The 26,066-nt window shown below is 34.0% G+C and overlaps 1 protein-coding gene across 3 annotated transcripts in view; it reads right to left on the bottom strand.

Moving 5' to 3' along the window:
* Positions 1-10,259: 10,259 nt before the first annotated feature.
* Positions 10,260-26,066, bottom strand: part of CIP2A (cellular inhibitor of PP2A) — a 38,232-nt gene continuing 22,425 nt past the window's right edge. For all 3 annotated transcript variants that reach the window (XM_032150226.2, XM_032150227.2, XM_032150229.2), the window contains 11 exons: positions 25,783-25,924; positions 24,643-24,742; positions 22,383-22,501; positions 19,895-20,090; positions 19,194-19,268; positions 18,997-19,107; positions 16,464-16,660; positions 13,640-13,753; positions 12,921-13,003; positions 11,533-11,672; positions 10,260-10,621 (listed from right to left, as the gene is read on the bottom strand). In XM_032150226.2, coding sequence (XP_032006117.1) covers positions 10,451-10,621; positions 11,533-11,672; positions 12,921-13,003; positions 13,640-13,753; positions 16,464-16,660; positions 18,997-19,107; positions 19,194-19,268; positions 19,895-20,090; positions 22,383-22,501; positions 24,643-24,742; positions 25,783-25,924 — 1,448 coding nt within the window. In that variant the 3' untranslated portion in view covers positions 10,260-10,450. The remainder of the gene's footprint in view (positions 10,622-11,532; positions 11,673-12,920; positions 13,004-13,639; positions 13,754-16,463; positions 16,661-18,996; positions 19,108-19,193; positions 19,269-19,894; positions 20,091-22,382; positions 22,502-24,642; positions 24,743-25,782; positions 25,925-26,066) is intronic.

The raw sequence follows: 26,066 nt of genomic DNA, 5'->3' as shown, positions 1-26,066 counted from the left end.
TTAATAAAAATTTTTAGTAAAATAGAAATAGATGAACACTTAACATGTTAAAACATGCATATCTTAACCCAAAAGTGAGCATCGTGCTTAATGAGAAAACACTAAAATTGTTTCCATTAATACCAAGAGCAAATTCCTTTTTCATCATATTAAAAAAAATGATCTGGATAAGAGAAATGTTATTTAAAACTTGGATATGAAAATTTAAATTTTTTTACAGATGACAGAACGGGTTTATTATTTATAGTAGTTTTAGTGATTCTCTTGGATTCTTCAGGTAAATTCACTATTGGTTTGGGTACAAAATATGTATATTCATATATTTTACGAATACAATGAACATATAATGAACAACGACAAAAAGCTAAAACTTAACAAGGTACAAAAACTATATTCAAATAAAGCATTATTGAAGGTCATAAAGTATTATTGAAGATCATGAACACATGAAAAGATACACTATGTTTTAGAAAAGATAATTTAACATCATAGAGATGTCAATTCTTCCTAATCTAAAAACCTATAAACCTAACATTATTCAAAAAGTGTCAACACTACTTCTTAACTAGACGAGTCTAAAATAAATAATATAGAAAAATAAATGAGCAAGTGTACAGGAAAATTCTCAAATAAAAATGAGAGATTGCTCCTATAAAATATTAAAACATTATCAAGTCGCAATAATAAAAATAATGAAAAATTACAAATAAAAAATTCTTCACAGAAAAGTTAAACCATAAACAAAGTCAAATGACAGCTAATTGAAAAAAAATTTTGCAATTTTTATCAAGGACAAATGAAAAATGTACTTACTAAAGATCATCAGGAACCCAGTTAAAAAAAAAAAAAGAAAAAAAGATGAATAACCCATAGGAGAAATTGGAAAGGGATTAAACACTTTACAGAAAAGGAAACAAATAGTTTTTACATATATGGTAGCCATGAAAAAGTGTGTTAACACCATAATGGTTGAAAAACTTGGATTACAATGAAATGAGGATGTGGGGAAACAAACATTGCTAGTGGGTTATTTGTAAATGTACATACACTTCAACTAAGTAATATTTTGAATGACATCTGTATAATAATTGCAATGTCTTCATTATAGCCAAAGATGAAAAACAATTTGTGTTCATTAATATGGCTTAAACACATTGATCAATGAAATATTATGAAACTGTCAAAAATGATCAAGAAGCCCTATATGTAGATATCATGAAACGATTTCCTAAATATCATGTAGTGAAAAAGGTACAAAACAATATGTATAAAATACTTGCATTTCTGTAGCCCACCAATATATATATAGGTATACACATTTATGTATTGCATTATCTCTTTAAGAATATATAAAAAATATGGTCAAAAAAATCAATGATTCTGTGGAGAGTAACTAGATTGCTGAGAGAGGGATGAAAGGGAAGTAACTGTCATGTATCATCATCCTTTTTCTGTATTAAAAATTAAGATATAAATTTTAGTAAAGTTTTAGATTTTGAGAATTGGGCAGATAGCTCCGTATGTCCATTGAGTCCCCTGGCACCCTATTATTTACATCTTGGATTACTGATATATTTATTATAATTAACGAACCAGTATTAATACATTAACCATAGTCTACAGTGTAAAGTTCATTTTGTACTACACAGGTCTATATGAATTTTGACAAAATGAATGTCAGGCACCCACCATTATAGTATTATACAGAATAGTTTCACTGCCCTAAAATGCTCCATTTATTTTTTGCTCCGCTCTTTTATTCTTTCGAGTGTTCTATAGTTTTGACTTTTCCAGAATGTCATACAGTTGTAATAATGTGGGCAGCCTTTTCAGACTGGCTTTTCATTTAGCAATATGCATTTAAGTTTCCTTCATGTCTTCATAGCTCAATTTATTTTTAGCACTGAATTTTTTTCTCCTACTTTTAAGTTCGGGATACATGTGCAGGTTTCTTACAAATGTAAGCGTGTCCCCTGGTGGTATGCTGCATAGATCAACCCATCACATTGGTATTAGGCCCAGCATCTATTAGCTATTCTTCCTGATGCTCTCTTGCCCCCTACTCCTCCCCACAACAGGCTCCAGTGTGTGTTGTTCCCCACATGTCCATGTGTTATAATTCAGCTCCCACTTATAACTGAGAACATGCAGCGTTTGGTTTTCTATTCCTGTTAGCTTGCTGAGAATAATGGCTTCGAACTCTATCCATGTTCCTGCAAATGAAATGATCTCGTTCCTTTTTTTTTTTTTTTGAGATGGAGTCTTGCTTTGTTGCCCAGGCTGGAGTGCAGTGGCACAATCTCAGCTCACTGTAACCTCTGCCTCGTGGGTTCAAGCGATTCTCCTGCCTCAGCCTCCTGAGTAGCTGCGACTACAGGCAAACATCATCATGCCCAGCTAATTTTTGTATTTTTAGTGGAGATGAGGTTTCACCATGTTGTCCAGGATGGTCTCGATCTCCTGACCTTGTGATCCGCCCGCCTTGGCCTCTCAAAGTGCTGGGATTACAGACGTGAGCCACCGCACCAGGTCGATCTCATTCCTTTTTATGGCTGAATAGTATTCCATGGTGTATATCTACCACATTTTGTTTATCCAGTCTATTATTGATGAGCATTTGAGTTGATTCCATGTCTTTTGCTACTGTGAACAGTGCTGCAATGAACATACATGTGCATGTATTTTTTGTAACAGAATAACTTATATTCCTTTGGTATATACTAAAGAGCTTCTCCTTGATGATGACTCTGGCTTTCTCCTTGAAGACAATGATATGCACATTACTGGTCCTGTCAGCTGGGTGGCCAATTTGAGTTCAGCAGAGCTGTCTTCCTTCATGGAGTCCAAGGGCTTCCTGGGGAAGCGGATGAGCTTGCAGTAGTACTCCTTCAACTGGAGTTGCTGGCATTTCAGGACTCACTGGACTTGTTCTAATGTCTCCTTGGATCCACAGATACCAAAGGTCTGGGTCACCATGTGGATGCTGGCCACCCTAACTCTTCTAAGCTAAAGCTTCTGCTAGCTCATACTTTGGTGTGATACCTCCTTGTGGGACATCCTACTGTGGGCTAGATGGGTCCAGATGCAGGATGATAGGCAATGGTGGTGTGCTTTTGCTTGCTGGGCCTTGCATCTGTGGATCTTTTGGGTCAGCTGGCTGAACCAAACCGCTACTGCCACTCCTTGTGGAAGAGAGGCATCAGGATCATGCCATTCTGGCAGGGTGCCATAGCTGCATATGGTTCTCCTCCAAAGGAGAACGGTTGGCTGGAAAGGATCTCAAGAGTTTTAAATTCCCAAGCTAGTTCACACAGTCTCTAGTAATTCGACAAAATTACAATTTAAGTGTTCCTACCAGAGCTTCAGATAAGTTGATCCATACTTCAGCTGTATTCTCTACAGTTTTCAGAATGATGATTTGTCCTGTGACCTCAATTCTCTGGTGGATCTAAAATAAGCCACTGATTTTTCAGTTTGTTCAGCCTTTTTTATTGAGAGAGTGAGAGACAAGTTCTTTGCATGTTAAAACAGAAAGTGCATGTATCTTTTAATTTTTGAATTTTGTACCATGTGCTCATATTCTATCTCTTACTCTCCTCTGGCCCCCCACTTTCCTAAATAGAGAATCACACAGTTGGTAAAACTAAGGTGATACTATCGTTTGTAGAATGGGAAAGATTTACAAGAGGCATAAATAAATTTGATTAGTATGTAATGACCACAGAACTAACCTTACAAAGAAACATAGCCTCTGAAAATATTAGCAGTATGATAAGTTGGGTGGATCACACCCACCCAGGCAACATGGCAAACAAAATATGCTCCTTGGATCAACCTACAACATCAGTAATCCAAGTCTCTTATTCAGTAGCTCAAGGATAGCAGCAATTCAAGTCATGGCTTCAGTCAGTCTAATCTGAAGGGTATTTGCATGAAATGTCATTCAGACTAAATGGTTCAGGGTGACCTTGCTTATTGTTCTCTCAAAGTGTTTTTACACAGCCAGCTTCAAACATTTATTATTGAGTTCTCTCTCCTCTGGATTCTGTACAAATTCCCAAGATTCTTGTAACCCTTCCTTGATATTACAATTAAAGGTTTGTATTTTCATTATCTCTGTAAACACAACACATACATCTCTACTTTGACATAGATAACACTAAATGTCTTCAGACTTTTAAAAAAGAGGCTACTACAAAAATAATATTTCTAAATAGAAATACTAACACAGATTAGGAAAACTTTTAAATCTGTCAAAAGAGCTGGGAACATAATGGGATCCAAGTCCTAGACATATTGTTTTACTACTAAAATTTGGCAAACTTTTCTCAACTACATCTTTTCCTCATAATCTCCTCCAGGAAATTAAAGAAGTAACAATGTACAACCTCACAATGAATTTTGTAGGTACAGTCATTAATTACAAAATACTATGATACCCAAGAGAAGGCTAATTTGAAGGATGAAAAATGCTTCTTTCAAAAAGAGATGTTAATTTAACACTGCTTATAACTGATATCTAATATAAATAAGTTAGTCTGAGCAACCCAGACTAGTCTAGTCAATAAAAGTGTTACTCTTGGGGTGTAGACAATAATTTAAAGACGTAACTCCTAATCTCTCCATCCTCTACTACTCTCGAAAATAACAGAGAATCTTTACCGTTCATTTTACTTTCTCAATTGGCCAAAGGTTTGATGAAGAGAAAGAGGAAACCAAGGACAAAGGACATAAAACTTTTTACTTCATTCCATCTCCAAAAGGGAGATAAACCATTATTGAAAATCCACCAAAAGCCATGAGCTTTATTTGTATTTTTTCTAACAAGTATGTGCTATTCTCATTTTACAGAAAAATAAAACATTAAATAAAAACTTTCCTTAGGTAGAGCCAGAACTCAAATCTAGATGTGGTTACCAAACCAATGTTTTAAAACATGGTTTTAAAAAGTTAGAGTAACATTGTACTTTTAGAAACCAAAAAACTCAATTATAATTTCATTATGCAGAGGTTACCACTGTTCACTGTTTCTAATATACATATACATATATACACACACACACACATAAACACATCTTAAAGATATTCAGGTATCTGAATCATTGTTTACAAATAGTTTGGTTTACTTTTTCTCACTTAACACACCAAAAATCTCTTCCCAATACTTATTATATATTTCAGTAACTTTTCAAAAAGGATGCATGTTATTTTACAACTACCTTATACTGATTAACCAATCTATTACTGTATAAATTGTTTCCAATTTGTGCCATAATATTACTGTACATAAATCTTAGTGCACAACCTTATTTCTTTCAGATAAATTGCTAGAAGTGAAGCTTCTGTGTGTTCCATAACAACACATACTAATTTAAAAGTCATTATCAGTTTGTGTTTGAATCATGGGACTTCTTTTCTGAGAATGCATCTTTTTTCACATCGTTTTTACACACAAAGTGCTTGGGATCACTGTTCTTTCAGAATTCTCTCAGCTCTGGAATGCCGATTAACTGTGTGTATCATACAAATTAGTATGGAGTAGTTGATAGTAGCCTTTACTTTCAGTTAAAATGAAAACCCTGCCTAATTGAAGATGAACAGCGTTGTCTTTTGCTAGGGCTAATCATAAGCCTTTTTATTTGAAGTTTGAGAAAAGCATAAGGCTACTCTACTACATTATATCTTTTGGCTCTTTGAGATAAGTGAGATGAAATATAATACTTAGAATAACAGTGAAGATAATATAATAGAGAGGCAAAATCATGTTCATTACTAAATCCCTGCCAAATGCTCAGCTACTTACTGGAAAATTAGTTTTTAATAACATAATGAAAGTGAAAGCCAATCCACTCTGTTGACTTTGAAAATGTCACTCTCTAATGTAGTAGTGGACAGCATGTAAAAAGTCCTTTGCTATGTATCCTGGGATTATCCATCATATCTTCAGATATCAAGAGAATATAGACACTGGGTCCTTAGGAAGTAGACAACTAAAATGTTATATTTAGTTGGAAGGAAAGAAGCTTACTCCATCTTGCATTTATGAAGGGATACTTGTAGCTCAATGTGCAAAAAAAGCTGGGTTTTAAGAGTTATACCTCTTATTCACGGTTATGTGATAATTAAGTTTTTTCTGGGGTAGTTTTGAAATGTTTAAATGAACACAAGCATAAACGAAACAGGACTCACAGAGGTCTTTGATGACAGGAAGAAAGTCAGTTCGCTGCAAAATGCTTAACTGAGTGAGATTGTATAAGGTTTCAAAGTGATTTGCATGTTGAAACTAAGCCATGATTTTTTGAGTTCACAATGTTCCCTCTCAATTTATGAAGTACAGAGGCATATAATTTCAAGGACTTATCAGGCTCATTATTCACATTATAAAAAATCAATGAAACATCTGCCTTTAAAAAAATAGGCCATATATATATATGTATGTCTGGGGTGTAGTGGTGCAATCACAGCTCACTACACTGCAGCCTGAGGGACATGTCACCACAACTAACTGATTTTTTTTTATTTTTTGTGGAGACATGTGTGTCACTTTGTTGCCCAGGCTGGTCTGGAACCCCTGCCTCAAATGATCTGCCTGCCTAGACTTCCAAAATTATGGGACTACAGGCATAAACAGTGACCAAGTTTTAATTTTTAAAAGTTAATTATCTAGAATGTAAACTTAGTGAAGGCTGGAAATGTACAATTATTTTCTTAATCCAAAATACTTTATTGTGGGTAATACTCATTTAATATTTATTGGTAATCACTGAGAGCCAAGGTAAAGTGATGACCCAAATGAATCGAATGTCTTGATTTAAACAAGCAATTCTCAAATTAGGGGGTTTGGGTAGAAAAACAATATCAAAAAGGTCTCGTAGTTAAAAAAAATCAATATGCTTAACATGCCTATTTATTTTCTTAAACTATAGAAAGCAAATCTCACATGCTTTGCTTGTAAGAATATGCACAAAAAGTACACGCTGTATTAACTGAAAAACTCTAAGTACTATATTTTAATTTTGTGAATGATATGAGTGATGTCATGTAGACTGCTATTTTCAGTACATTATAACGTTACCAAAATGTTCAATTTTCTACCTTTAAAAAGTAGGAAAATATCCACTTGGCAACCAACCATCAAATTAATAACTGATTCAAGTAAGAATTATCAACAATACTAAAAGCAGACGCATTGGAAGAGAAACAGCATATATGCAGTATCTGCCCACAAATTACTTATTATTTCCAAAAGGAAAAACAGGAGTGTTATACTGAAGAAACTACTTTGTATTGGTGCATGCAAAGAGGTGAACATACTGATGTTGACAGCCAGAGTCTTTCCATATAATTGCTTAAAGCAAAAATTATCACACGGTTTTGAAGGTTAGCTACATAAGCAGAGGTAATGCACATATCAACTATAGCATGAAGGATGAGAAGAGGACAGATGGACCTATATAGTTGCAAGGTTTCTATGTTTTATGTTAAGTGGTACAACATTAACTCTAAGTGGATTGTTAAAGGACTTATTTTGTCAAAATTGATAAAAAAGCAAGACCCAACTCTATTTGTTTACAAGTCATGAATTTTACATATAAACATACAGGTTAAAAGTAAACTGATAGAAAAAGATGTATCAGGCCAACAGAAAACATAAAAAGGACTAAGTGGCTATGTTATTATCAAATAAAACAGACCTCAAGATAAAGATTACCAAACATAAAAAGACATTTCTTAATAAGTAAATGTAACATCTAATAGCAAAGTTTTGACTAGTTTTGTTACTAAAGTTTGAATGGAACACAGCCATGACTATTCATTTATGTATTGTCTATGGCTGCTTTTGTGCTACAATAGCAGGGTTGAGTTGTTGTGACAGAAACTATGTCCCACAAAGCCTAAAATATTTACTATCTGCCCCTTTACAGAAAATGTTTGCTAAATCTTGCGAAGGATTAAGTCACAAACAGGACACATGGCTGGTACAATAGTATGCCAAAAGCAAAGTTGTAAATATAGTTCATAACTATCTGAAGGGAGGAAAAGAATCAAATTACAGAAAGACTTTGAGTTTTAGGGAATATAACTTGATAAGTACCTATAACATATGAATGAATGACCAAAGGTAGAAGTAGAAATTCAAACATATTTTCATTTAACTGACAGTGCTAACTCATGACAGAATCTCTTTTTATTCTTAAGTAACTAGTCCTTATAATATATAAGTAAATAGACCCAAAAGGACACTGACCTGATAATTTCCTAAGACACAGCATGCAGTTTCATTCTTTATTTTTGTCCTGACATTAAATTAATGAACAATTTAATATAAACTTCAACCGACCAAATTTTATGAGATGTGTCTATTTGTTCAAGTGGCAAGTGTAAATAGTAAAAGGAAGTGTGTTAATGTATACTTTGGAGACAAACTCTCCCCAGCATAATTTTAAGAGGATGTGAGTAATCCTAATATAATGATGCACTTCCTAAGTTTTGTTTTTTCCATTAGGAAATGGACGTGCATACACACATACAAAACCCTGACTATGGTGGTGGTTCAAATTTGATTTTTTTTTAGAAAAAAAATATTTACACATTTTGCTTTTTTAATATGAGGTACAGTCCAACAGGAAAAAAAAAAGTAACTGATATAGTAAAGGCACTCAGAAAAATAGAAACAATATGAAAGGTGTTACAAGAGACAGAAAGAGATGAAGGATGATGATTAGTACTCACCTTCAAAGCTGGACTTTCATCTTTAGGGAGAGAAGATTAGAAATAAACAGGTTAAAATTACATTAAAAAGGGGCTACTACATATATATAATGGGGTAATTATTTATATAGATCTTTAAGAAAAGGAAAATTGAGTTCTTTAAACACATACTTGTGAGAATGGGATAGATCTGCATTATCTAATAGGATGGTTACCAAAATTAAATTTAATAAAATTAAAAATTTAGTTTTTTCAGTTGCAAAGGCCAAATTTCAAGTGCTCAATGGCCACTTTTAGCCACTGGCTATGGTATTGGACATCATAGAACACTGCCATTATCACAGAAAATTGTATATGGCAGCACTAGGCTAGGCTGCCTCAAGATGTCTAAATTGTAAAGATAAATTGATTTTCCCTAGAGTTTTTGGTTCATTCATTCATTATTTCTTTAACGTTTCGTCTCTTTTATAGAATCTTTTATTCTTCAGTCTTATCTATCCACTTAAACTTTTTCATATTTGGTTGAAAATGCATGCAATTTCAAAAAAGAAACAGAATGTACCTCCTCTATAGAACAAATAGTAATTTAAAATGTTTTACTCTGCATAATACTTTTAAAAAAATTTCCAGAACTGTACAAATCTAAATTCACTTAAATCAGAGACATATGGTGAAGAAACACCAAGTAAAATTAATGAATGTATTGGTATAGCCATAAAATCAAACAAAATATTGATGTAAAAACTTTTCTTACAGAGTAGTTAGAGCATGTGATTCAAATGAAAAGTACAGAAGGACCCTTGTATTTAAAAAAACCATAAAGATATGTAACCTATGCTTTAAAATTAAATCAAACAATTAAAAACTATTAGGACAACACATTAAATACAATTAATATCAGAATTAACAGTAAATAATATTTTTCTGAATATGCAGCAAGAGCAGAATCCAAATTATCCTCACGTAAATCATAAGAAACTTATAATTAATTATAGATGCTCTGGACCACTATGGAACATTTGAAAAAAGAGAAAAAAACACTAAATATACCTTACAAATAATTCTACAAGTTCTTAGATTTTTTATGAGACAGCTATTGTGTTAAATGTAAACATTTAAATGTAATAGTTTAACACAATAAGTTTTCTAATTTTTATACATTCTATTACCATTGCATTTTTTTCAAATTTAGAAATTATGCCACAGCAGCAATAAAAATTATTTTAAATTCACTAATATTTTCTTTTGTGCTCCTTCAGAGAAAAACTTCTCTAGCAGTAAAATCATACCTTCTCTCTTTTTACTTTACTTTTTACTTTTACTCTCTCTATATTTTTATTTTGTAATCTTTAGGATTGTTATATCAAGAAAGTTTGGTCTTAAGATCTAAATAATCACGAATGAGAATAAATAAGACAGGCAAAACAGAATAGAAGGCAACTAAGAAAAAGGAAAGAACCTTAGAAAAATGATAATGGAGGTTAAAAATGATTTTCTAATGTAAGAACCAAAGAAAGCCTTAAGCAATAAAAGCCAGAAACAAAAAGTAAAACTTAAAAAATTAAATTTCTATTCAAACTATCAAATAAGAAACATGCATCAGGTCCGGTCTTTACTAAATTAGATAATAACTTCTTATTGTTACGAAGTCACAAATTAACTCCCCTACCCACCCCCCTTCAATAGATAAATACATCAAAAATATCATGAGATTACAAATTCCAAAATGCCATAATGTCTATATACTGAGATTCACGGTTTCTGGATTTATTTTTCCACCACTTAAACTGTGGATCATTGCTATCATGTGGGAGTGTTTGTTTAATTCCTCTTGCTGAAGTTTCACCAAGGACTCTTTCTCTTCCAAACGACCTTCTAATTGTGCCTTTTGAACCTCTAGGGAGGAAGCCTAAGGAATTGGGGTTGGGGGAGGAGGAAGAATTGAGAAGAAAAATAACTTTAATGTTTTCTCTATACATATATTTTAAGATGCTTTTATTTTTTATTGTACAACAACCATTTCAAGACATACTATAAATATTATACTTCAGTTTATTCAATTACATGGTAAGTTTAAAATGAATAATCATTAAACACTATAATACAAATTGAGAATACACTTTCAACTTAAGTTAATGCCAGCAGCTGAAATTTTGCAGAAAATACTACACACTACATATTAAATTACTAATACGATAATCACATTAAAGCAGAACCAGAAAAACTGTAGATGTGGTACTAAATTTTATGCCTCTTCTGTTACTCAGTAGTAGTAGATCAGTCTTTTAATCCTAGTATGTTCACATCTTCCTGGTAGTAAACAGGCCAGAAAGTACAATTCATAGCTACCACACAAGCTATGCAACCATGGTAATATAGAAAGAACCCTGGACTCAGATTCAGAATATATATCTATTGATTCACTTATTAGCTGTGTGACTTTAGTAAGTAACCTCAGACTCAGTTTCTTCAGTTGTAAGTTGAAAATATGTATTAATATTAACATATTATATGATATTTGTTAAAGTGAAAATTATACAGCTACCTATATATGACATCAAGTACTGGTAACCCCTTTCTGTATTCTTTGCACATTGAAAATAGCAGGTGCTGACACAAAGTATCTGTTTAATAACTGCTTGACTATTTTAGAAAATACATTATGAAAACCTCGTAACAAATGATACTCAAGCTGCTTTGAGATCCTAATATCTTCTAAAAAATTTGCTGAAGAAACAGTACATTCCTTTATCCATATTCACCCTTTTCACAACAGGCTTTTTCATTTTACTGCAAATGAGAAATGGAACAGATTCTTACCTTAATGCTCAACTCTTTTCTTATCTGTTCTGTTCTGCTTAATTCTTTTCTAAGGATATCAATGGTTTCTCCCTTATCTTCCCTTTCCTTTTGTAAGGTTTTAATCTTTTCTTCTTGTACTTTTGTTTTTTGATGCAAATCTTAAAAGAAAAAAAAAGTCAAGTATATACTCAGAGGTCTTACACTGACTAATCTGAAATGGTTTAGTAGCTACTGTAAGAGCAAAAGAGAAATAACTAGAACAATGAAGAGAAACTTCTCTTATGACAGTATTCTATAGAAAATACCAAATCTCCGTGTCTTTCTTCTATCGTCTGTTCTAAATATAATATGCTATATAGGTAAAGGACAATTCTCAAAGTGTAAGGGTTAGAAAAGGGAGAGCCACAACTATGAAAAATTATATAGGTAGGTGCCTGCGCTCTAAAGCAAGTGAGAACAAAAATATTTTTCAGGATCATTTCAAATATACCATTAAGAAGCTAGTAACTAAAAGTTACCTAATACTGCCACCTGCTGTTATGTTCCTTAAATATTTTTTTATTTTGAAAAGGGCAATCCATAATCCTATGTGATTTAATGAAGGAACAGAAAACCAAATACTCCAAGTTTACACTTCTAAGTGGGAACTAAACATTGAGTACACATAGACATAAAGATGGAACCAATAGACACTGCAGACTAGAGTTGGCAGGAGGTTGAAAATTACCTATTGCTACCTATTTGGTACTATGCTCACTACCTGGGTGATGAGATCCATACCGCAAACCTCCGTGTCATGCAATATACCCAATGTAACAGACCTGCACACATGCCCCCGATTCTAAAAGTTGAAATTATAAGAAAATTAAATTAAATTAAATGGGCAATCATCTCTTTCCTTTTTTTTTTTTTTTTTTTTTGAGACAGTCTTGCTTTGTCACCCAGGTTGGAGTGCAGTGGCGTACTGCAGCCTTGACATCCCAGGTTCAAGAGATTCTCCCACTTTAGCCTCCTGAGTAGCTGGAACTAGAGGTGCACACTACCACACCTGGCTAGATTTTTGTATTTTTTGTAGAGACAGGGTTTCACTATGTTGCTCAGGCTGGTCTCAAACTCCTGAGCTCAAGCAATCTACCCATCTCTGTCTCCCAAAGTGCTGGGATTACAGGAGTGAGCCACTGTGCCTGGCCAATTTCTTATAGCTCCTAAATTTAAAAAATATACTGCTTTTTCAACTTGATTAAACTGAAGTGCTTTTGTGAAACATTATGTCAAGAAAAGGGAAGCCATTTCAAATATGATTTAAGGTTTAAAACAATAAGTAGAAAATAAAAAAGCAAACAAAACCACTCATGCTTCCAAAATAAATACATTAAAAACAATGTATTAAATAAGACGCCACTTACTTGCTAGCTTATGTTCTCTGTCTACTAGCTGATTCTGTACTTCTTTTCTCTGTTCTTCTTTCTCTATTAATTGGGCAATACTTCTGAAGTTATAAAAAAATAGAAGAAAACATTAATGAACCACCTGCCATTTGTAACTTTTTCTCCCTAACAAGCACTTTGGGAGGCCAAGGTGGGCAGATCACAAGGTCAGGAGATCGAGACCATCCTGGCTAACATGGTGAAACCCCGTCTCTACTAAAAATACAAAAAAAAAAAAGGAAGGTCTCGCTTTGTCACCCAGGCTGGAGTGCAGTGGCATGATCTTGTGCTCGCTGCAACCTCTGCCTCCTGGGCTCAAGTGATTCTCCTGCCTCAGCCTCCTGGGTAGCTGAGATTACAGGCACCTGCCACAAAACCCGGCTAATTTTTGTATTGTCAGTATTTACAGAGTTTCGCCATGTTGGCCATGCTGGTCTCAAACTCCTGACCTCATGTGCTCCACCCACCTCAGCCTCCCAAAGTGCTGGGATTACAGGCGTGAGCTACCACCCCTGGCCTTTAAAACAAAATTTCTAGGAACAGCAATTGCCTGTAAATTCCACCAAATATATATCTTATATCTAAAATAAGTGACAATTCTATTAATTTTATCAATAAAAAACAATGTTCTATATAAAGAGAATCATTTTGTTTTTGAAAAATCCTACATTTTCAGAATATAGAACTAGAGATTTTACTTTTCATTTTGTTCCTTGAGTGACTCATTCAACTTTTTCACTGTCTCAATTTGTTTATTCAGAGAATCACATGTGATCTGTAAATCTTTATTCTTCTTTTCAGTACTTTCATTTCTGAAAAGACAAGAAAATGAGTTGGCATCATTATGGAGGAAAACATGGAGAAAAGAAACTCACAGTGTTTTCTTTACTATCTCTTCTAACCAAATTGCATATGCTGGAAGAGAAGGAATGTTATGAAGAAGCAGGACATAAACAGAATTTGATCTACTCTAAAAGGCAGTAAATACGTGTTTTGGTTGACTGATGTGGTAAAAATTACTATGAAATAGAAATGCGTGGGGCATTAATCTCATATAAAGCCTTATTTTACAGATGATATTGCATTACATAATTTGCTATAAATAAGTTTAGGGTTCTACATTTGTCTCTTTAAAACTCTGCATCTAATAGTCCTATTTATTTTACCCGCAAGGTAAACACAGAAAAAAATCCTTTCTAAAGTGATACTTTGATACTCAACTACCATAAGCATCAAATGTCTTTTTTATTTCACTAAGTACAAAGATTTTTAAAAAGCACCCAAAAACCAAACCAAAACAAACAAAAAAAACCAGTAGCCAAACTTGGCCAGCAGTTTTTGTATCTAATCCATACAGGAATTTTAACAATCTGAGTTTGAGTACCTTTAGACAGTCCTGACCATTACAAATGACCTTTTCCCCAGCTAGCTTCATTCACATGTTATCCACTTGTCCATTCAAGGAATTTCACCTTCTGGCCCCTAAATCTCTAGCTGGAACATAAGCAGGTCTTACAAACCACGTATTTTTCTTGGACCCTGCCTATCTCTTAGGTTCTCTATGTGAGACAAAGCAGGGATCCCCTTTTTAGGAGGACTGAGGACCTCAAGCTGGAAAATAAAGGAAAATCCTGAGTTCACCCAAGGGAAATTCCAGGGACCTAGCTAGCCCTAGAAGTAAATAAGTAACTTGTTAAACAGGAAGGTAATAGTAGCCTAAATCAAAGTTAACAAACTTAAGAGTACCAGTGATACCTGATTCTTTATAGAACTTAAAGAAAACAACTTAACACATGTCCCTGAGTTATATTTCAGAGACCCGGACCCTCACTGAGGAACCCCACTGACCAGATCCATTGACAAGTAGACCTCAGATAAGGGGGAAATGAAGGCTGAATTTTAACCACTGTTCTTTGTTCTAAGTTTCTTCCTCAGGGTCTTGAACAAAGTCACTCTCCCTAGCTAGTTAACATTTTTCTACTGACCCCAAGTGTTTAAACAAAGCTGCTCTTGCTTAACCAACTGCAAATAGAAAAATCGTTGGGCCTACCCATGACCTGTAAGCCCCTGCTTCACAATATCCTGTCCTTTAAACTTAAACCAATGTGTAACCTTTAACTATTTATGATTTTTGCCTGTAACTTCCACTTTCCTGAAATTTACCCGCCTTTAAAAATCCTTGCTTGCAAGCTATTGGGGAGGTCAGGATTTGAGCATTTGGCTGCCTGGTCCTCCTTGCTTGGCACCCTGCAGTAAAAGCCTTTTTTTCTATCACTGCAAACCTTGGTGCAGATACCTGGTTTTACTATATTGAGCAAACGGACCCCATTTCAGTTCTGTAACGTATTTTCTTCACTGCTGAAGTTCTCAACTTGGCTTATCACTAATACCACACTTTATCAGTGGTGCCTCAAACAATCAGACTTCGTAAAAAGTTGCTGGGGTAAATATCCTGTTAAAAAATCACTTTGTCATCATTTTCTAGATACTATTCATTTCTCACCCTTCATTATTATTGATGGGGAAATAAGCATATGTACCATGCCAAGCTAAAAATTTCTGTATCTCTGTATTAACAACATAGAACAATCTTAAAATATAAAGCAATAAACAAGTTCCCCTAGAGCGTTTTTACTTTTATGGGTTGGTAGAAAATACATAATTGTTCCTGGTCTTCCCTGTAATTCAGAAGTTTTACAACTGGCCTAAAAAGATAAAAGAGTTTATAAGGGAGAAAAAAACCAATCAAACTTTGTTAGTAGGCACACAAATTGGTGCAGATTGAGCAACAGTAATTTGAAAATCCAAAATCAGTCTAAAATCAAAAGTGCTCCAAAATATTAAACTTTTTGAGTGCTACCATTGTGTTCAAAAAGGATACTCAATCTGTGTCACATTTTGGAGGAAAATTTAGAAATATCTATCAAAATATTAAATATACATAGCCTTTAACTTAGGAATTCACCTATGTGAACTTATTCTACAGATATAATCACACATGTAAGTAAACTATAATCAATGACATTAAAAGATGAGTTAAACACTTAACACCTAAATTTCCATTCTATTAGGCTGAATGATATGAAATTGCCAATATTCAACTACTTTTGATCTGCAGAAATGACCATTCAACCTAATACTAATTTGACAACTAATTTTATTTAAAAATTATTAATGAAGTGCCTAACTATGCAACAAGCACTCCTGCAGGCCCTAGGGATCTGTCAGTGATCAAAACAGACAAACTTGTCTTTGTGGAGCTTATCTCCCAAATGACTGCTGACTGTATGAATACATAAAAGAAGTCAACTGGAAAGACCTGTATTTTGTTTCCAACATTGATACTGAGTTTGAGGAAGCAACACTTCATTTCACAATGACTTAAATTTCTTGCTAATTACTTACCTCATGTGTTATCAGAATATACGAAATACTTACAAAAGGATTTTCGGGTCTCAGAAAAGAAATGCTGTGTGTTCATTCTAGGTTCTAACCTTACACAGAAGATTTTACTTTATTTACCTCTGAAGAAGTTCCATGTAGGATTCTGTCAGTATTTCATGCTCTTCAGCCACAGCCTCTAACTTCCTATTATGTTGAAAGAGATGCTCAATATCACTCTGGGCTCTTTGTGATTCAACTTGCTGTGCCTTCAGCAACACACTAAGCTCTTCATTTTTTCTCTCAACTTCTTTCAACATACTAGCAAGTGTCCGTGCCTTAAAAAAAAAAAAAAGAAGAAAGACTTTACCACTATCATCTATATCATATACTCAACACATACCTACAATTTAAAAGTTTACTAAGTATCTAATAAGCTGGTATCTGTTGGGTCATGCAAAGTGTATTAGTCATATATACTTAGGACTTTACTTCTAATAAGTTGGATACTGTTATAGTTTTTTTTATTTAATACATTATCTGATAAAAACAATCTCACTATGATCAAATTAATGGAAATGGATACAACTGCAGCAACATGAAGGTAGCGCTACATACAGTATTCAATTAAAAAGTTATGGTCCTCAGAGGTAGCCATTAACACTAAACTGCTAAGTGTGCACACCATCAACATTCTCATTTCAGGTGAGAATTAAGAACAAAATCTTAACGACATCACAGATGCTTAATCAAACACTTAAAATTAAGCTAGTATAATCAAAGAATGTAACCTATACCATAACCTGCATGTATTTATTATGTGATATGAAACACTTAAAAAAGGAGAAAAGTCACTAGAATAAAAAGTTGGTTCCCCCCAGCCCTTTGGATTTTATTTTAGAATGCCAGACAAAACCCTAAGCCTTTCTCTGTTTTTATGACTTTGTGAAGAAGCTGTATCCAGTTATTTAGTGGTATTTTCATAAGAAACTTTTCCAGTAACATGAATAAAATATTAAACTCTCTAATAAAATACAAGACATGTCCAACAGACAGAGAATATAAGAATGTGCTATGAGGGGAGGCAAAAATTATTTTAATATCACTAATGTTCTTTCTTGTAATTTGTGACAAATTCAACATACCAGTTAAAACAAATGAAACCATGTTAAAATAAGAAAAAAAGAAAGAAATATAGGGAAAAAAAAGAATATCATTATTCTGAAAAGACTTAAGAGGCATTTTACTAGTCACTTATTTTGATGCATCTTTCAAAAGCCAGGAACACTTTATTATAATTCATTCATTATAAATAATATCAAGTTGTATAGATTCCATTTGTATCTGCTGGAAATTTCATATTACTGCAGTAAGTTCACTCTTAAGGTATACATTATATATGTACGTAATACAATGCCAAATTTACTGAGCACCTATTATGTGCCAAGTGCTATGCTAGGGCCTGGAGCTATAGAAGCAGTCTTTGATACCATGAGTGGGGGAAAAAAGAATTTCCACGTGGTTTGAAAAATGTTATTAAGAGATAAGCATAGGTTTGATACACAGAGGAAGGATCGACAAACATATGTGTGGGAAGGAGACCAGAGTAGGCTTCTGGGTAATGGGGGTATTTTAACTGAAATCTGAAGGATTATGAGTTAGGCAGAAAAGAGGAAAACGTGTTCCAGACATGGAAAGTCAAGTGGCATGACAAGGAAATACCAGAATATGTCATGTTCCAGAAAAAGCAAAGTGGCCTAACATGGTTGACTGCAAAGAATGTGCAGAAATGAAAGATGTGGATTGAGGCCTATGTAGTTAGAATCCTTATATGCCAAACTAAAGAATTTTAATGATATTCTGAAAGCAACAGCAGCTACTGTGAAAGATACTCAGCACAAGAGGGACAGGATCATTTTACTGCCTTACAGATCCCTGGGGGAGGGGCTAGGTGAAGGGGGTAGAACCAAGGAAAGATGACTGGCTGTAGAGTATCTGAGAAGAGGGTAGAAGACTACAGGTAGGAAGACTAATTGCTCTGCTATGATTCATACAAAAAATGAAAAGGATCCAGCCTATAACAAATAGTGGTAGAAACACAGGGCAGAAAAGAGTAATATTTAGAAGGTAGAATCAACTGGACTTGGTGAATAATTGTAGGAGGTAAAAACTGTGTGATTTCCAGGGTTCTTATTTGTAGAACACTAAAAACAGTAGAGGGAATACATAAGAATAATTTTAAGAAGGGAAGGGTGATTAGTTCATTATTGGTTATGCTGTATATTTTAATGGAGCAACATAGGCACCTAGAGCTCAGGAAAATGATCCGTGCTTGACATATAAAATTAGGAACATTACTATTTTGGTAACCATTGAAACCACAGAACACATAACTAAAAGAAAAAGGTTTAGAATATAATCCCCAGAGTCCCCAACACTTAAAGGTACAACATAAGTAATATAGGAAAATAATACTAGGTAGCAAAAAAAAAATCAGGTAACGATGTAACCAAAATTAAAGAGGACAGAATTTCAGGAAGAAGGAAGGAGGCATGTCAAATGCTAAGGAGAATTTACTTCGATTAGAGTAACAAATACGTAACTAATATTTTGCATGTTTTACTTCATTTATTAATTTTTCTACAAATCAGATGTGTCTTTATATTCTACACACCTCTGTTTCAGCTTGAGTTCTTTGACAGTGATGTTGAGCAATCAGTCTATCAGCCTGTGCAAGGGCTAGAGCTTTTGTTTCCAAAAGATCTTGTAGCCTGCTTTCTTTGGACTACAAGAAAACATATCATTAATTTTCATTTTAGGGATACATCTATTAAAGCTTATTACACATCGTTAAAATAAGCTTATACTCACAGCTAATGTGGATAGTTTCATTTCATATACATCCATTATGTCAGATATTCTCACATCACAAAACTGATCCTTTACCTACATTTTGAGAGAGTAAAAAAAAAATCAGAAAATTTTAATAAAATATTTTGACACAATGACAAAATAAATGCCTGCTTCAAAACTAGATCATTAAAACTTAATGATGAGTAACAAAATAAAAACAAATGCTACATCACATAGGTCACAAATATATATATATATTTTTGAGATGGGTCTCACTCTGTCACCCAGGTTGGAGTGAAGTGGTGTGATCTCAGCTCACTGCAACCTCTGCCTCCTGGGTTCAAGTGATTCTCCTGCCTCAGCCTTCAGAGTAGCTGAGACAACGGGCATGCGCCACCACGTCCAGCTAATTTTTTGTATTTTTAATAGAGATGGGGTTTCGCCATATTGCCCAAGCTGGTCTTGAACTCCTCAGCTCAGGCGATCTGCCTGCCTTGGCCTCCCCAAATGCTGGGATTACAGGCGTAAGCCACCGCACCCGGCAAAATGTTGAAATTTTGACTGATTTTTCTTATTTCCAAATTTTCCAGAATATTGTTATTTCTTATATTAAGTTTTCAATAGTGAAATCTGTACCTGACAGTGTTTAGATACATGTTATAATTGGGACTGACATATAGCTAATGTGTACCAGGTTATAATTGCTATTTTTCACTCACCACCATTCCAGACTGAAGTTTCTCTATTAATTCTTCAATATTCAATCCAGGAACACCATCTTTCAAATGAGGAGGAGTTAAACACTTTATTGATGTTGGAAAACTGTGATTTGATGATTGCCAGGGCATTTTTCTGGGTATATGTTCTGTTTCCTGTTGTCTATAGGCATTGTTTGCTGCTATACTTTCTCCAAGTCTGAATGGGAGTCAAAGAAAGGAAAAAAAATTATATGAAAATAGAAAAAAAGGCAGACTTAGTGCAGAATTAGGGAATTTTTAAGAATGGGTCCTTTTTTTGAATAGAAGTCTTCAAATAATCTTGGAGACCACGATGAAATGAAGTCTTGGGAAATATTCCAAATTTTCCAGAACACCCACTTTTCTGTTTTTAACCCTTTATAATGACAGCTTCAGCTCTGGTTTGGAGGCATTGTAAGACTAGTTTATGAGTGTGGGTGATCTGTAATAAGTACAGAGTTACTGGTACTGGTCAGAATAATGTTCTTATCATGGGTGATATCACCTGGCCTTTATGTCCTTAGTCCTTTTCCTTTCTCACTCAGTACATACTTTTCACCAACCTGACTTCCATTCTATCCCTTTGAAATCCTCTTTCTCCTACCTCAGGCCTTCATATGAGCTGGTCCTTTATCTGGAACATGCTTTCTACCACAAAAAAAAAAAAAAAATATTTTTTTCACTTATCTCTTAACTAAAGTGCAAACTGCATGATGGCAGGCATTCAGCCTACTTTACTATAGGCTGGGCATGGTGGCTCACACCTGTAACCCCACCACTTTGGGAGGATCACTTGAGTCCAAGAGTTCGAGACAAGCCTAGGCAACCTGGTGAGACCCTCCCTCTATAAAAAAATAAATAAATTAAGCAGGTGTGGTGGCACAAGCCTGTGGTCCCCGCTACTCAGGGGGTTGAGTTGGGAGTATCACTTGAGCCCCAGAGGTCGAAGCTGCAGTGAGTCATGATCACACCACTGCACCCCAGTCTGGGTGATAGAGTGAGACCCTGTCTTGAAAACAAACAAGTAAATACACACACAAAAATACCCTACCTACCAATGCATCCATAATATAAATTCAGCTTATTAAACTGCCCAAGATAATGTCAAATAAGGGCATTAAATAGTAAGCATAAAATGGACATCTGAGATAATGCCCAAAGAGAAAATTATTTACAACACAAATAAGACAGGGAATGCCAAAACACAGTGAAAATGGTGGGAAGGCCTCACACACAGAGGCAGAGGATAAGACCCCCATGTTCAGTGAGGCTGCAGATTTCCCCTTTGAAGCTTTTAAGGTTTTGTTTCATGTCAGATTACCAGTTTATGCAAGCAGGCCACCACAAAATAGAGCAGCTTTACAGACCACTTTTAACTTGTAACTTGAAAAGCTTCCTATGTATTTTTGTTGCTGCTGTTAAAACAATATTTATTATAAAATTAAGAGAATTTTGGTTATATGTCCTCCAGGTCTTACATCCCATACTTTAACTCTTAAGGTATGATGACCTAAATTGCTAATTCTGAAAAGTGGAATTGCTAAATCAGTGAATAGCAGACAGCATGGACCAGCACTTTTTCTTATAGGTCAAGATAGTAAGTATTTTAGACTCAAGGGCCTATCTGGTCTCTGTCACAATCACTCAATTCTGCTTTTATAGAGTGAAAGCAACATAGACAGAGTATAAAAATGAGTGGGTGTGGCCATATTCCAATAAAACTATTTACAAAAACAGGTGCCTGTCCACTGGCCAGTTTTCTGACCCCAGTATATAGGGAATATCTTACCTGTTTATCAACTACTTCAAATTATTCAAACCATTTTTACAAATTCATACATATAAATGACTTAAAAAAATTTTAAACCAGACTCCTAATAGACATTTAGTTCAGAGAGCCCTGAAACTGAATTTTTTTTCAAACATAATTGCAAATATTCTTATTGCTTACAAGTAACGAGTATAGTAGAAAATTTTGCCTGGTCGTCATTTTTCCACTTTCTGATAAAAGCTCAGATTTTTTTCTTTAGGAACTCTCCTATTCTCCTATCCCAACTAACTTTTAGTCCACATCATTCTCATGGATAACCCAGGCCTGGTCAATGACTAATGCTTAGACCTTTTCCTTAAACAGTCAGGAAGGAAAAGCTCTTTCTATGGAGGAACTAAACTGGGAGGATGTAAGCTTAAGAGTGTCCAGAAGTTATCATTAAAAAGAAGTGGCTAGAGACATAGAGGGATAGTACCTGAAGAACATTTAACTGCCTGGATCTAGCTTTTCCCTGAGTGAGTATACATCTGAACTTTTCATTTATAAGAATCAAACATTTTTAGAAATCACTTGAAAAATTACTATTACAATGAAGTCTTCATTTCACTAATTTGCTTGCGTATCTACACTGAGGACTAAAGAAACATAGCAGGGTATTCCAACACTAGAAGAGATACACTGCTAATGATTACAACTCACACTAAAGCAGGAAAATCTGGCAGTGGAGCAGCTTCCAATAATATTCTCAGTCCAGACTGTACTTGTTCTCTATTATCTGACGTTAAAGCAAAAGCCAAAGGAGTAATCAAACGTGGGTCCTAAATAAATCAGAAACCAAAAAAAGAAGAAGCAGAAAGAATAAACAATGTCAGCTCTTTTAGATAGCAGGTGAGTAAATATATGTAAATCTTAATTCTAGGCAAATTCTAAAATGTTTCTAATGTTTGAATATATTATAGTCTATATTATAATATAGTTTGAATATATTATACCTTGTTATAGCTGTTTACACTGCCATGCAATCAATATTAACACCAGTTTAAAAAAAATCTGGCAAAGGTTTTGAATGCTTTCAAATGTGCCTATGAAATTATGCCTTATATATTTTCGTGTATTAAAAAACCCACAACTGACTGATGTGTAGAATTAATGTTTTTTTCCAAGCTATCATTTAAAAGAAAAAAATGGCCAATCACTTCCAAATTAAGGCTATAAAATAAAAAGTAAAATTCAAATTAAATTAGAACATTTAAATTTAAAGATCAAAAAAATACAGTTACTTCAATCATTCATGTCAGTAAATATTTTACATTAGTATTGTAAGCCCCAAGTCATCAACATATATCTAAAATGTCTGGGACCAGAAGTGTTTCAAATTTCTGATTTTTTTCAGATTTTAGAATATTTACATGTACTTACTGGTTGGGCATCCCTAATCCAAAAACCCAAAATGCTTCAGTGAGCACTTCGAGTATCACCTTTGAGCCTTATTTTGGTACTTAAAACGTTTTGTTTTTTGGAGCATTTCGGATTTCAGATTTTCAAATTAGGGATGCTCAACCTGTATTATGAAAAACATATCTTAAATAATGGACATAACATCAGTTTGACTCCTTTAAAAATACATTGAGATATTAGTGAAGAAAATATTAAAATATAAATCCCTTAAAATTAAAATATTGAGTACCTTGTAGGTACTTGAGTATAATCCAATGTCACAGAACTGTGATAAGAGCAGAGCTTTATCTCCAAAACTCTCAATGGTAAGCCTCATTATTTCCAGTTTGTAGTCGAGGAAATTGAAGTTGAGAGAGGTGAAATAACTTACTCAAGCCTGTACTAAGAACCAGTAGAGTCAGCATTTGAACTCAGTCCCTTAAACATGCTCTCAAAACATACCAGCGGTCCCTGCCTAAGGTTTCAGTTTTGGCTTCTATACTGTCTATACAGTCACTAGAGACGTCTCTGTTAAGCTACTGTAGTAACTTAATTCACACATTTTTGTTAAACATCTGTTGTAAAGGTAGCTGTTGTAGATATCAAGGTAGATATTATTACACAAAGTTTTTAAGAGGCTAATATTTTGGACTAGTCTCCTCCACTATGCTTTAGCAGACCAGATCAAACTAGAAAGGAGTCACTGGGTGAGTGCCATGTAATCAAACTGCACTTTGAAATGGGCCAGTTTTCCAAATAACCAGGTTTCAGTCAACCTGAGTCAGTGTAATAAGGAAGCCCCCTTTATTATAACTCTATAAGAAAAGTAACTTTGAAATGACCAATCTGCTTTTAGTTCCCTATTTGTGCTTTCTTCAGCCCTTTTCTGGACTATAAAGTCAACCTTCTCTGCTTAGCCCAGGGGAATGATTCATTCTATTTTATAGAATGAGGCTGCCAAATTCTAGAATCATAAATAAAAGCCAGTTAGAACTTTGAACTAAATTTGTTGTACTTTGTCTTTTGATAACATCTAGAGATCATATTCAGCTACTATTATCATTGAAATTTGTGAGTTAGCTATTTTCTGCACAGCCCTTCTAATTATCACAATCAAGTCTTTTTCTTCCAGCTGTCTCCCTATCCCCTTAATACCCTACACATCAACCCTAACCAAAAACAAAAATCCTAAAACAAATACCACTCTTCCTCCAATGCCAACAGAAACAAATGAAGAAATGTACAAATACAATACAAGAAAGGAAAAGGCTGAGGAAGCAGCACTATTGTGAACATTCTCTATATTAGTGTCATGAGCACTTATGTTCAATTCCTGTGAAAGTATATAAAATAACTGTGCAGTGAGACTATTATAACTGCTTAAGACAACAACTTTAAACTTTCTTCTCATTGCCAATTCTAAGAGAATTATCTTCTAAAGATTAAGAATACTAAAACAGAAACTTATATTAGGACCATTTATGTATGAATAAACTTCAATGTTTGAAGAGTTTAAACTCACCTGAAGGATTTTGTAGAAGCTTACTTCCATACCAGGAATCAATGGTTTAAGTTTGTTAATCAAATCAAGAGTTTTCAAAATTATATCAGCAGCAAGTTTGCTTTAAAGATAAATAGCATTTAAATTAGATAACTGAAAAATTTCTTAGAGCTTGTTTCTGTCCAAAATTCTAAAGAAAATGAAAAAACCAACACTTGTGTTTTTAAAATTCAAGATGATAAAGTCCTGTTTCTATTGAGAAGTAAAAATCTCAAAGCAATCAACATTCTTAAAACTCAAGACCCAAAAAGAACAAACTGGCATTAATAGCCTTAGTTTAGACAGTGTTTCTTTTACTACCAACATGCTTCAACTTTCTGTTTCAAGTAAGTAGTAGTTTTGAAACACAATCCATTTAATTCTTAGCTTTGTCACTAGAATATCAACAATAGATGGTAACCTTAGGCAATATAGAATATCTAATATGTAATGAATGAATTACACTAGGTCATGTTCTGAGTTTTGAACCTGAAAGGAGTATACAAATATAAAAACAGATAATTCTTACTCTAAAGGTGCACAATTACTGAAAATTGTGACATTTGTGGAAACAGAAACAAATCACAGTGTCTAGCACTCAGCAGGTCCTCAGTAAAGATTAGATGGACTTAATTCATGAGGAGGGAAGGGGTATAAAGTAATATCTTTTTACCATCAGTGAAAATCCACCTTTAACCATAATTCCTGACCTGCCAAGGAAGGAGAGTTGTCTGTTATTAAAAACCCTTTAGCAGTGACAAATTTCCTTGTAATAAAACTACCCTTCTGTTTTTTCATGCTTTTCATTTAAAAAAGTAAAATTACTGAGGCAATGTCAAAAAGGAGCTCCAGAAATGTTCAGAACCCTTAGATAATTATAGTAAGTTAAAACAAGACAAAACAAACCTAAACAATAAAAAACAACAAATGTTAATACCTTTCTTCAAAAAGCACACAATCTACAAATTGAATGAATTTACAAAAAATTCATTATGAAAATGTTTGTTAATCTGTTATACCTTAAGTTATAACCAAAGGATGGTCCTCCAAAAGGATGAGAATCACCACATCTTTTGATTTTTTACGGCCTTGTCATTTTGTTATTAGAGTTTATATACTCACCATAATTCAGAATCTGCGACCTTTGTTCCAAATCCCAGGTCAATCTTGCCGTATGTAAATTGTTGTTCTATAAGAGTGGTACACTTGACAGTTGTCAAGATTTTTGCAATATGCATTTTTAGTGTATCATCTCCACAGAGAGGTAAGTTTTGTTAAGATATACAACAAAAAAATTCTCATTTTATGTGTAAAAGATAATTCAGGATGATTTCATACAAATTATATCATCACTGTCATCCAGTATAATTATTGTTAAATTAGCTCAATGACAGACAAGGAAACTG

Source organism: Hylobates moloch, unplaced genomic scaffold (genome assembly GCF_009828535.3).
Source record: "Hylobates moloch isolate HMO894 unplaced genomic scaffold, HMol_V3 SCAFFOLD_4, whole genome shotgun sequence".
NCBI lineage: Eukaryota > Metazoa > Chordata > Mammalia > Primates > Hylobatidae > Hylobates > Hylobates moloch.
Note: the sequence above shows the minus strand (reverse complement) of the source record. Positions and strands in the feature narration are given on the sequence as shown.